The following is a 14301-nucleotide window of genomic DNA, read 5'->3' on the forward strand; positions in this document are numbered from 1 at the left end:
ACTGTACCAGCAGAATAGTGAGCGCAGCTCTGGAGTATAATACAGGATAAGTAATGTATGTACACAGTGACTGTACCAGCAGAATAGTGAGCGCAGCTCTGGAGTATAATACAGGATAAGTAATGTATGTACACAGTGACTGTACCAGCAGAATAGTGAGCGCAGCTCTGGAGTATAATACAGGATAAGTAATGTATGTACACAGTGACTGTACCAGCAGAATAGTGAGCGCAGCTCTGAAGTATAATACAGGATAAGTAATGTATGTACACAGTGACTGCACCAGCAGAATAGTGAGCACAGCTCTGGAGTATAATACAGGATAAGTGATGTAATGTATGTACACAGTGACTGTACCAGCAGAATAGTGAGCGCAGCTCTGGAGTATAATACAGGATCAGTAATGTAATGTATGTACACAGTGACTGCACCAGCAGAATAGTGAGCACAGCTCTGGAGTATAATACAGGATCAGTAATGTAATGTATGTACACAGTGACTGCACCAGCAGAATAGTGAGCGCAGCTCTGGAGTATAATACAGGATAAGTAATGTAATGTATGTACACAGTGACTACACCAGCAGAATAGTGAGCGCAGCTCTGGAGTATAATACAGATAAGTAATGTAATGTATGTACACAGTGACTGTACCAGCAGAATAGTGAGCGCAACTCTGGAGTATAATACAGGATAAGTAATGTAATGTATGTACACAGCGACTGTACCAGCAGAATAGTGAGCGCAGCTCTGGAGTATAATACAGGATAAGTAATGTATGTACACAGTGACTGCACCAGCAGAATAGTGAGTGCAGCTCTGGAGTATAATACAGGATAAGTAATGTAATGTATGTACACAGTGACTGTACCAGCAGAATAGTGAGCGCAGCTCTGGAGTATAATACAGGATAAGTAATGTAATGTATGTACACAGTGACTGCACCAGCAGAATAGTGAGCGCAGCTCTGGAGTATAATACAGGATAAGTAATGTATGTATGTACACAGTGACTGCACCAGCAGAATAGTGAGCGCAGCTCTGGAGTATAATACAGGATAAGTAATGTAATGTATGTACACAGTGACTGCACCAGCAGAATAGTGAGTGCAGCTCTGGGGTATAATACAGGATAAGTAATGTAATGTATGTACACAGTGACTGCACCAGCAGAATAGTGAGCGCAGCTCTGGAGTATAATACAGATAAGTAATGTAATGTATGTACACAGTGACTGTACCAGCAGAATAGTGAGCGCAGCTCTGGAGTATAATACAGGATAAGTAATGTATGTACACAGTGACTGCACCAGCAGAATAGTGAGCGCAGCTCTGGAGTATAATACAGGATAAGTAATGTATGTATGTACACAGTGACTGCACCAGCAGAATAGTGAGCGCAGCTCTGGAGTATAATACAGGATAAGTAATGTAATGTATGTACACAGTGACTGCACCAGCAGAATAGTGAGCGCAGCTCTGGAGTATAATACAGGATAAGTAATGTATGTACACAGTGACTGTACCAGCAGAATAGTGAGCGCAGCTCTGGAGTATAATACAGGATAAGTAATGTAATGTATGTACACAGTGACTGTACCAGCAGAATAGTGAGCGCAGCTCTGGAGTATAATACAGGATAAGTAATGTATGTACACAGTGACTGTACCAGCAGAATAGTGAGCGCAGCTCTGGAGTATAATACAGGATAAGTAATGTATGTACACAGTGACTGTACCAGCAGAATAGTGAGCGCAGCTCTGAAGTATAATACAGGATAAGTAATGTATGTACACAGTGACTGCACCAGCAGAATAGTGAGCACAGCTCTGGAGTATAATACAGGATAAGTGATGTAATGTATGTACACAGTGACTGCACCAGCAGAATAGTGAGCACAGCTCTGGAGTATAATACAGGATCAGTAATGTAATGTATGTACACAGTGACTGCACCAGCAGAATAGTGAGCGCAGCTCTGGAGTATAATACAGGATAAGTAATGTAATGTATGTACACAGTGACTACACCAGCAGAATAGTGAGCGCAGCTCTGGAGTATAATACAGATAAGTAATGTAATGTATGTACACAGTGACTGTACCAGCAGAATAGTGAGCGCAACTCTGGAGTATAATACAGGATAAGTAATGTAATGTATGTACACAGCGACTGTACCAGCAGAATAGTGAGCGCAGCTCTGGAGTATAATACAGGATAAGTAATGTATGTACACAGTGACTGCACCAGCAGAATAGTGAGTGCAGCTCTGGAGTATAATACAGGATAAGTAATGTAATGTATGTACACAGTGACTGTACCAGCAGAATAGTGAGCGCAGCTCTGGAGTATAATACAGGATAAGTAATGTAATGTATGTACACAGTGACTGCACCAGCAGAATAGTGAGCGCAGCTCTGGAGTATAATACAGGATAAGTAATGTAATGTATGTACACAGTGACTGCACCAGCAGAATAGTGAGCGCAGCTCTGGAGTATAATACAGATAAGTAATGTAATGTATGTACACAGTGACTGTACCAGCAGAATAGTGAGCGCAGCTCTGGAGTATAATACAGGATAAGTAATGTAATGTATGTACACAGTGACTGCACCAGCAGAATAGTGAGCGCAGCTCTGGAGTATAATACAGGATAAGTAATGTAATGTATGTACACAGTGACTGCACTAGCAGAATAGTGAGTGCAGCTCTGGAGTATAATACAGGATAAGTAATGTAATGTATGTACACAACGACTGTACCAGCAGAATAGTGAGCGCAGCTCTGGAGTATAATACAGGATAAGTAATGTAATGTATGTACACAGTGACTGCACCAGCAGAATAGTGAGCGCAGCTCTGGAGTATAATACAGGATAAGTAATGTATGTACACAGTGACTGTACCAGCAGAATAGTGAGTGCAGCTCTGGAGTATAATACAGGATAAGTAATGTAATGTATGTACACAACGACTGTACCAGCAGAATAGTGAGCGCAGCTCTGGAGTATAATACAGGATAAGTAATGTAATGTATGTACACAGTGACTGCACCAGCAGAATAGTGAGCGCAGCTCTGGAGTATAATACAGGATAAGTAATGTATGTACACAGTGACTGTACCAGCAGAATAGTGAGCGCAGCTCTGGAGTATAATACAGGATAAGTAATGTATGTACACAGTGACTACACCAGCAGAATAGTGAGCGCAGCTCTGGAGTATAATACAGGATAAGTAATGTAATGTATGTACACAGTGACTGTACCAGCAGAATAGTGAGCGCAACTCTGGAGTATAATACAGGATAAGTAATGTAATGTAATGTATGTACACAGCGACTGTACCAGCAGAATAGTGAGCGCAGCTCTGGAGTATAATACAGGATAAGTAATGTAATGTAAGTACACAGCGACTGCACCAGCAGAATAGTGAGCGCAGCTCTGGAGTATAATACAGGATAAGTAATGTAATGTATGTACACAGCGACTGTACCAGCAGAATAGTGAGCGCAGCTCTGGAGTATAATACAGGATAAGTAATGTAATGTATGTACACAGTGACTGCACCAGCAGAATAGTGAGCGCAGCTCTGGAGTATAATACAGGATAAGTAATGTATGTACACAGTGACTGTACCAGCAGAATAGTGAGTGCAGCTCTGGAGTATAATACAGGATAAGTAATGTAATGTATGTACACAGTGACTGTACCAGCAGAATAGTGAGCGCAGCTCTGGAGTATAATACAGGATAAGTAATGTATGTACACAGTGACTGTACCAGCAGAATAGTGAGTGCAGCTCTGGAGTATAATACAGGATAAGTAATGTAATGTATGTACACAGTGACTGCACCAGCAGAATAGTGAGCGCAGCTCTGGGGTATAATACAGGATAAGTAATGTAATGTATGTACACAGTGACTGCACCAGCAGAATAGTGAGCGCAGCTCTGGAGTATAATACAGATAAGTAATGTAATGTAATGTATGTACACAGTGACTGTTCCAGCAGAATAGTGAGCGCAGCTCTGGAGTATAATACAGGATAAGTAATGTATGTACACAGTGACTACACCAGCAGAATAGTGAGCGCAGCTCTGGAGTATAATACAGGATAAGTAATGTAATGTATGTACACAGTGACTGTACCAGCAGAATAGTGAGCGCAGCTCTGGAGTATAATACAGGATAAGTAATGTAATGTAATGTATGTACACAGCGACTGTACCAGCAGAATAGTGAGCGCAGCTCTGGAGTATAATACAGGATAAGTAATGTAATGTATGTACACAGTGACTGTACCAGCAGAATAGTGAGCGCAGCTCTGGAGTATAATACAGGATAAGTAATGTAATGTATGTACACAGTGACTGCACCAGCAGAATAGTGAGCGCAGCTCTGGAGTATAATACAGGATAAGTAATGTAATGTATGTACACAACGACTGTACCAGCAGAATAGTGAGCGCAGCTCTGGAGTATAATACAGGATAAGTAATGTAATGTATGTACACAGTGACTGCACCAGCAGAATAGTGAGCGCAGCTCTGGAGTATAATACAGGATAAGTAATGTATGTACACAGTGACTGTACCAGCAGAATAGTGAGTGCAGCTCTGGAGTATAATACAGGATAAGTAATGTAATGTAATGTATGTACACAGCGACTGTACCAGCAGAATAGTGAGCGCAGCTCTGGAGTATAATACAGGATAAGTAATGTAATGTATGTACACAGTGACTGCACCAGCAGAATAGTGAGCGCAGCTCTGGAGTATAATACAGGATAAGTAATGTAATGTATGTACACAATGACTGTACCAGCAGAATAGTGAGTGCAGCTCTGGAGTATAATACAGGATAAGTAATGTAATGTATGTACACAGTGACTGCACCAGCAGAATAGTGAGCGCAGCTCTGGAGTATAATACAGGATAAGTAATGTATGTACACAGTGACTGTACCAGCAGAATAGTGAGTGCAGCTCTGGAGTATAATACAGGATAAGTAATGTAATGTATGTACACAGTGACTGTACCAGCAGAATAGTGAGTGCAGCTCTGGGGTATAATACAGGATAAGTAATGTAATGTATGTACACAGTGACTGCACCAGCAGAATAGTGAGCGCAGCTCTGGAGTATAATACAGGATAAGTAATGTAATGTATGTACACAGTGACTGCACCAGCAGAATAGTGAGCGCAGCTCTGTGGTATAATACAGGATAAGTAATGTAATGTATGTACACAGTGACTGCACCAGCAGAATAGTGAGCGCAGCTCTGGAGTATAATACAGATAAGTAATGTAATGTATGTACACAGTGACTGTACCAGCAGAATAGTGAGCGCAGCTCTGGAGTATAATACAGGATAAGTAATGTAATGTATGTACACAGTGACTGTACCAGCAGAATAGTGAGCGCAGCTCTGGAGTATAATACAGATAAGTAATGTATGTACACAGTGACTGCACCAGCAGAATAGTGAGCGCAGCTCTGGAGTATAATACAGGATAAGTAATGTAATGTATGTACACAGTGACTGCACCAGCAGAATAGTGAGCGCACCACTGGAGTATAATACAGGATAAGTAATGTATGTACACAGTGACTGTACCAGCAGAATAGTGAGTGCAGCTCTGAAGTATAATAAAGAATAACATATACATACCATTAAATCACTTCACACCTTATAGCCAGTACAAACCCACCTGTCCTGCACCGTCCTCATCACCCACTTCAGCCATACACATCGAAGAAACCAAGAACTCCATGATGTTCTGACTACGAGGAGAGACCAGATCAGAACTGGAGGGTTCTGTGGCCGCCTCCTCTATTAAGGGACAGATGTCCCAACCTCATGTGCCCTCATTTCTTGGACTTGTTAAAATGCAGACAATTGATTCTTCTGTTAGACAAGAAAAATTCCCAAAATCTTACAAGTGTGTGATCTTGTAACAAGTTCCCCAAAGTGACAAAGCTTTCACAACTGAGAACAGGAGAGAGATCCCAGACAGAGACTCACTACAATATAGATGGTGCCATTATAGAGACCCTTCATGAGAAAACGGCCACAACTCAGGTCGGTTCCTCTCTGGATGGGTCGCACTTGCCACCTCCAGGACACCAAGATCTGCAGGTCCTGGTAAGAGACACCATACTTACACCTTAGGGACATGGCACCCGGATGGTCTAAGGCAGGAGGACTTAGAGGGGTATGCCAATAAATACCAGCCATTATATACAAGGGGATAATTCGTCTGATCGGCAGGGTCCAGATACCGCCCCATCAGCCAATCACAGAGCAGCGCAGACACGGATGTGACATCATCAGTTATCAGCTAATGACAAAGCATGACGTCATCAGTTATCAGCCAATCACAGAGCACATACTATATCACCAGCTCCTCTATGATTGACTACTGGGATGCCGCGGTGTATGTAAGGCTACGTTCACACTAGCGCTATTACAATCCGTTGTTGTCCTCCATCATGTTTACTTACTTCTAATGGCGACTACCAGGTGGCCTCCTGATTTGGGGGGGTGGAACGCAGATGTTGGGCGATCCATGGGCATTAAATGACGATAGTGTAAACCTAGCCTAGCCATGGAGAAGGGAACACTAGTATGGAAATCCCTACGGCCTGAGCAGCCCTCTCCTCCATCACAACCAATCACAGCGCAGCTTCCATCTTGTACAGCCTGTTTGAAAAATGAAAGCTGTGCTGTGATTGGTTGTTATGGGCAACAAACAGGCCTTCAAGGCCTTACAGTATCTGAGGCCTGTAACAAGCCTAATGCACGCAAAATAGAATAAAACACCTGCAAGTTGTCCAGGACACACACCTTACTGGCCTAATGCTCCAGTATAACGCCCCCTGTTGGTAGCGAGAATAGTGATAGTGGTGGATATGCCATAAGTGGGAAAATAACTTTAGCCCTTAAAAAATGTGTCATGGAAACAGCACTAGAAAGGGGGCGCAGAATTACAGTGTCTGACAGTTCCCGGAGGGGGTCCAGGTCTTACCGTCCGACTAGTCCAATTCTATTTCCGGATTATAGTCAAGCTGAATGACAGTCGCCATATTGACGGTAACCCAGCTTTCCCGGAAACAGACAACAAAGACAGCAGGATAGAGTCTGCAGAATCTTATAGAAATCTGCACAATGCAAAGGGAACAAGGGTTTTACTACAGTTTCCTAAACTTTATTAGCGCGTGGGTTGTCGGGTGTCTGACCCCGTGAGTTATAGTAAGTCAAGGCGCCTAAGCCAGAGGCGAGCGAGGCGCAGAAGGAATAGCGCGGCCAAGATGCACCACAATAACACCCACCTATGCCGAAAATGGTGCAGACGGGTTAATATAGGATTCAGCAGAATCTCCAACACAGCGACCCCGTGGATAAACAACACGCTCAGCTCTGCTACATCTGCGTGTTTAGTACGTGGCAGGTGAGTGCTGCTTATCACAGAGAGTCATGAGAGCGCTCCTTTCATGCAGCACAGTGTGCACAGCGCACCCAGGGACACGGCTTTCCAGAAATAGCTCCTTTCACCACATGCAGGAAATGACAGGTGGAGCGAGAGCTCGTCAGCGCCACAATTATCACATTGTCCTGCGGAAACATCCTGGAAAACAACACCGCACAATACACACCTGACAGCCGACAACACTCTGCACAGGGCCCAGTGTAGCGCAGGGTTCGTTACGGCTGTTTCCAGTTTAGACAACGTTAGCAACGCAAATCTGTGTCCTATCCTGAGACACTGTAGGAAACCCTCAGCTGTGAGCAGTACTAGGTCTATACAGGATTTCTGGATATATACTAGAGCAGGGATATTCAACTGGATTTGGACTGTGGTCCATCAGGAATGCCCGCTCCCCGGGCCGGCCAGATCTGCCCCCAGATGCTAAGGAGTAGGGCAGAGCGTCCACCAAAGCATCTGTGATCACAGGTGCGGGGCCCCACATACAAGGTCCTGATAATGGCCACCCCCACAATGTGATATGCAGCAGGACCCCTATATATGGTCCTTAGTACAGTCTGCATGAGTCTAGGGGCCAGAGTGAGCTCTGGGGCCCCGAATATGTTTAGAGGGTTTAGGTTGGGCGCCCTAAGTGTATACACACATTTCTGTTCTGCCTCATGGGGTCTTCATGCGTCTGCCCCAGGGGTCTGCCCCAGGGGTCTACATGCACCCCAGGGGGTCTACATGCGTCTCAGGGGTCTGAACCAAGGGGGTCTACATGCTCCCCAGGGACTCTACATGCGTCTCAGGGGGTCTACATGGCTTTCCACTAGGTGACATCTTTACTGTTGGTGCGGGGTTCAGAGCGTCACCTGACCACAGGGCCCCCCACCACATTGAGCCCCCATATATTGACAACAGCGAGGATCCGAGACATTAATAATATTAGTCAGTCCCAGCTATAGAGGTATACAGAAAATAAGATATCATATAATACAGAAAGCCTTCTCCGCCCTGACAAAAATCGCGCACAATAAGCGACACATTGTAACAACACCGCAGCACATTCCTGTATGACTGCTCTGCTGACATTGAGGCTCCATAGTGTGATCACAACCTATAGAAAAATCCATCATGTGACCTAGAAACAGCCAATAGGATGCAGCGGTGAATGTAAGGGCTGATAATGAGTGTTGTGTCCCCTGCCTCACACATATTACAGAACATACCTCAGGTCCGTCCTCGCCAGGAGCGCTGCTCTGCAGGTAATGACTACGTATGTCACACGGCCCTCCATTATTATCTGCATTGTAATCTACATGACACAAGAGACAGGAATAGAGCGTACAGCGCCTGAGGACAAGATACAAGGCGATACGGGTAACCCTTTACAGGCCATATATCGTGTACATGTTAAGGAGTCTTCAGACGTTGCCTTCCTATCACTTATTGTGCAGATCTCTGCTTGCCGTCAGTGAATGAGAGGCCAAAAACTCCATTATGGCCTTATTCACATCTGTGTTCGAGGAGTCCGCTTGGGGACACGCCAAATAGAAACCTAAACACGTAAAAAAGCGGTTACCTAAGGGAACCTGTGAACCCCATAGACTATAATGAGGACCGTGCTTGAGGAAAGTGCTGCTTGAAACCACACTGTGACTGCCACAGCTCTGCTACGCCGAGGGCCACAGCTCTGCTACGCCGAGGGCCACAGCTCTGCTACGCCGAGGGCCACAGCTCTGCTACAATGACGGCCACAGCTCTGCTACAATGACGGCCTCAGCTCTGCTACAATGACGGCCTCAGCTCTGCTACAATGACGGCCTCAGCTCTGCTACGCTGACCGCCACAGCTCTGCTACGCTGACCGCCACAGCTCTGCTACGCTGACCGCCACAGCTCTGCTACGCTGACCGCCACAGCTCTGCTACGCTGACCGCCACAGCTCTGCTACGCTGACCGCCACAGCTCTGCTACGCTGACCGCCACAGCTCTGCTACGCTGACCGCCACAGCTCTGCTACGCTGACCGCCACAGCTCTGCTACGCTGACCGCCACAGCTCTGCTACGCTGACCGCCACAGCTCTGCTACGCTGACCGCCACAGCTCTGCTACGCTGACCGCCACAGCTCTGCTACGCTGACCGCCACAGCTCTGCTACGCTGACCGCCACAGCTCTGCTACGCTGACCGCCACAGCTCTGCTACGCTGACCGCCACAGCTCTGCTACGCTGACCGCCACAGCTCTGCTACGCTGACCGCCACAGCTCTGCTACGCTGACCGCCACAGCTCTGCTACGCTGACCGCCACAGCTCTGCTACGCTGACCGCCACAGCTCTGCTACGCTGACCGCCACAGCTCTGCTACGCTGACCGCCACAGCTCTGCTACGCTGACCGCCACAGCTCTGCTACGCTGACCGCCACAGCTCTGCTACGCTGACCGCCACAGCTCTGCTACGCTGACCGCCACAGCTCTGCTACGCTGACCGCCACAGCTCTGCTACGCTGACCGCCACAGCTCTGCTACGCTGACCGCCACAGCTCTGCTACGCTGACCGCCACAGCTCTGCTACGCTGACCGCCACAGCTCTGCTACGCTGACCGCCACAGCTCTGCTACGCTGACCGCCACAGCTCTGCTACGCTGACCGCCACAGCTCTGCTACGCTGACCGCCACAGCTCTGCTACGCTGACCGCCACAGCTCTGCTACGCTGACCGCCACAGCTCTGCTACGCTGACCGCCACAGCTCTGCTACGCTGACCGCCACAGCTCTGCTACGCTGACCGCCACAGCTCTGCTACGCTGACCGCCACAGCTCTGCTACGCTGACCGCCACAGCTCTGCTACGCTGACCGCCACAGCTCTGCTACGCTGACCGCCACAGCTCTGCTACGCTGACCGCCACAGCTCTGCTACGCTGACCGCCACAGCTCTGCTACGCTGACCGCCACAGCTACAGTCACCTACAGCAAGGACGGACCTGCACACTCAGCACAAACCTGGTAAATCCCCTGCAGGGCCAGACAGAAGCTCCAGCAATGGACGTGGATACATAGAAGATGCCGGATCATTCCGCCCTGTTACAATGTAACACCGCACATTAACCCCTGCAGGGCTAACACTCACCCAAGTCATGATATAATGTATATGGGCAGCCTTAGGATGGTTGGTGCTTTATACAGAGACTATTGATGCCCCCACACCTTATGGCCAAAATGGTTTAGGTATCGGTGATGTCACTGCTTATAGGCCACTGGTACCCAACATGTGACTACTGAGACCAGCGATGGGCCACAGTGGTCACCTGACCTAGCCAGTTGAGAGTATGGAATGGGAGACCATCTTTTTTTCAGGGGACCCTTGTGGATTTTCATCTTAAGGGGGCCATAAATCAGCTAAATACCCACTAGGTCAACAGCGATTCCTCCCAGCACCCCCATACACATGCACACCTGGTACCTCTGGGGACATCTCAATAACAACAGGATCGGTACTGAGGACTTTCTCCTCCTCCAGGTTCAGTTTTAAAGCAATAGACACCATTAGGGTGTCCTCCGGGGTCAGTGTGTTACCGCCATTACAACAGCCCAGCTGTCCGTTGTTCTGATCCTTTGACAAACCAGCACCAGTGTGATCCTAGTGCAAGATGGTCCGCCAGTCCAAGCAGCATCAGTCATTATAATGCCAGGGACAGAAACCTTGCACACCCCCAGATGTTCCATGAGCAGGCTGGGAGTAGTAGTTCCACAACAATTGGAGTGATGAAGATTGATGACACCCCCCCCCCGTACCTATATGGCAGTATTATAGTTTATAGAAAAATACAACCATACATTACACAGAGGGCATACTGACCAGTTGTGTCTCCATAGGTGCGGGCACCACGTATGGTATCAGGGGTGCAATCTTTGGGTGCCCTGGTCATGAGGGCAGATTACCAGTAAGCACCCGGCTCTAAGACAATAATGGACGAGTAGAAGACACCGAAATTACAGGGGAACTCCGGTTTATTGGAGGGTGGGCGTCCTGCATCATTTTATCTGGTGGGCCCAAGAATCCTCAGTCCCACACTGCCTGTGTCACCCCAATAAGTAGAGACAGGTGACGCCCCCTGTGGGTCTATAGGGTTCATACCACTAAGATCAACCCTAAAATGACACCATATCAAATAAGTATTGGATAGACACCTAGACCCACAGTATGTACGGCCGCTATATGGCCCCTCAACGTATCAAGGGTCAAACAGGGAGCAGCTGCAGTACAATACACCGTATACAGGCAGATATGGCCGCCATGATGGCCAGCTGACTACAGGTGCCATAATACCTGGTGCCGCTATATTACAGTGCGATAGCGGCCTTATACCAGGACAGAAACATCTGCAGGCCCAGGGTGTAATAATCTGCAGCATCCTGCAGGCCCCATCCATCCAGCCTGATACACGGTCTGGTGTGCGGAGGATATAATCCCTGTGTATACAGTCTGCGGCTCACAGGGAGATTAATACACAAGCTACACTGTATCCTATGTGGAAGCAGAAGCCGAGAGAGCGACGACTGAAGGGATCAGGAAACGGGAAGATGCTGCGGATTAGAATCCCTGCTACAATGTATCAGAAACTGCAGCAGCTCCACATACCGCAGGTCACTGTGCACACTGGCCAATGGGGAACCTGCAGCCTGCTAGATACAGCAGCAACCTACAGGAGCAGAGAGCGGCCAATAGCCGCAGGCCGAGCCTGGAATCATCTGCATTCATGTGACAGTATGCAATGGCTGCAGCAGCAACCGCAGCCCAGGCCGTTCCAATGTATCATCAGCATGAGAAGGCCGAGCGGCTCAGGTAGCCAAAATGTATCAGCCTGCTGAGATAGTCCCAATGTATAGAAGCAGATATATGTATACTACCTGTGTATACAGAAAGAGAACAAGGTCTCAGTCTGCAGCGGCCATAAACTCTGTGTATAATCCATAGACAGAGAAATACAGAGCTCAGGTCACCATGTATCAGACTGCATCAGCAATCAAATCAGGTTGTATCATGGCTAGAATCAGATCATACACCTAGAGATCAGTCCACACTATGACAATGTAAGAGTCTGACGCCGACACACAGGTTATACTCATCCTGTACAGTGTTACATCCAGAAGCAGATCCTGTGTGTATATATATAGAGATCAGATCACACTGTGACAATGTATCCACTCAGCTTGTTACAGTGACAACTAAAATCAGATCTATACTCCCCGTGTATACAGAGAGCAGTTTAGATTGTTACAATGTATCAGTCTGTATCACATCCAGAAGCCGAGATACTGTGTGTGTATGTATATGTATATATATATATATATGTGTATATGTGTGACAATGTATCACTCTGCAGCCGCCATCAATTCAGATTATTACAATGTATCGAGTCTAGAAAGTCTGCAGCTCAGTCACATTGTGACAAAGACTCAGCTGTAACTGGCTGCCCATTACTAGGTAACTTTCCGGTGTCATCAGCTAATGCCAGGCAGTCTTTACAGTGTAACGTAGGCCACCGGGATGTCGTCACAGTGTACCAGGGGCCACCGAGCTGTCGTCATAGTGTACCAGGGGCTGCCAGGCTGTTGTCACAGTATACTGGGGGCCACTGAGCTGTCATTACAATGTACCAGGGGCCGCCGGGCAGTCGTTACAGTATATTGAGGGTCGCCGGGCTGTTGTTACAATGTATCGGGGGCCACCGGGCAGTCGTCACAGGGTGCTGGGGGTCGCCGGGCAGTTGTCACAGTATATTGGGGGCTGTCGGGCAGTCGTCACAGTGTATCGGGGGCCACCGGGCAGTCGTCACAGTGTACCGGAGGCCGCAGGGCTGTTATCACAGTATATCGGGGGCTGCCAGGCAGTCGTCACAGTGTATCGGGGGCCGCCGGGTAGTAGTCACAGTATATTGGGGGCCGCCGGGTAGTAGTCACAGTATATTGGGGGCCGCAGGGCTGTCATTACAATGTATCAGGGGTTGCTGGGTTGTCGTTACAATGTATCGGGTTGCTTGGTTGTCGTTACAATGTATCAGGGGCTGCTCCAGCATGCAGCCAGCACACACAATGCACACAACAATGCAGCCTCCAGCATGCAGCCAGGGGGAGGGCCTGGGCAGCAGCCCCCACCCCTCTATTTGCCCCTCTTTCCCCCCTCCCTCCTCCTCACCTTTCTTGGAGGGGGCTGCATGGTGCCTGAGGAGGGCCGAGGAGCCACCATAAATCCCAGGGGTGTTGGTGTGAGAGGTCCGGGGGGCAGCCTCCCTCCTGCCCCAGGCTGCTCCAGCTCGGGTCCAGGCAGGGCAGTGATGGGCAGCTGGATGTGGCTTCTTTGTGTCAGGAGGAGCAGACAGAGCGCAGGAGTCCGGGGGGCTCCATGAAGGGCCGACAGACTGGAGACTGGGCACAGCAGACACGCAGCCGGGGAGGAGGGGGAGGGCTCGCCGAGGATGGGGGAGGGGGCACCAGGCTTGTAATAGGAGCAGGAGCGGGGGCGGGGCCAGGGGAAGGCCCGACCACTGCAGTCAGGGCTGCCCGGCTCTGCAGCGACACCTGCTGGACACTGGCCGGGACTGCACCAGAGCACAGGCCTGTTAACCCCTTCATGTCTGCAGGCCAATTCCCAGGAATCTTCCATGAGTGATATCACTGGATCGATGGATTTTATAGCACATTTATTGGTTATATGACCCCTCATTAAAGGATTATCTTATCTTATCTCTTATTATATTCTATAGGTTGTGACCCCGAAATGAGTAGGAAGCTGAAGAAATGGTCAACTCTACCCCAAAATGTGTCTCAAGCCGTAT

At 48.1% G+C, this 14301-nt stretch overlaps 1 protein-coding gene across 3 annotated transcripts in view; it reads right to left on the minus strand.

The window, feature by feature from the left end:
- FCHSD2 (FCH and double SH3 domains 2) overlaps nt 1-13898 on the minus strand; it is an 83259-nt gene extending 69361 nt beyond the window's left edge. For all 3 annotated transcript variants that reach the window (XM_075266281.1, XM_075266280.1, XM_075266279.1), the window contains exon 1: nt 13662-13898. In XM_075266281.1, the coding sequence (XP_075122382.1) occupies nt 13662-13712 (51 nt within the window). In that variant the 5' untranslated portion in view covers nt 13713-13898. The remainder of the gene's footprint in view (nt 1-13661) is intronic.
- Between the last annotated feature and the right edge of the window lie 403 nt (nt 13899-14301).

This window comes from Leptodactylus fuscus, chromosome 2, assembly GCF_031893055.1.
Source record: "Leptodactylus fuscus isolate aLepFus1 chromosome 2, aLepFus1.hap2, whole genome shotgun sequence".
Taxonomy (NCBI): Eukaryota; Metazoa; Chordata; class Amphibia; order Anura; family Leptodactylidae; genus Leptodactylus; species Leptodactylus fuscus.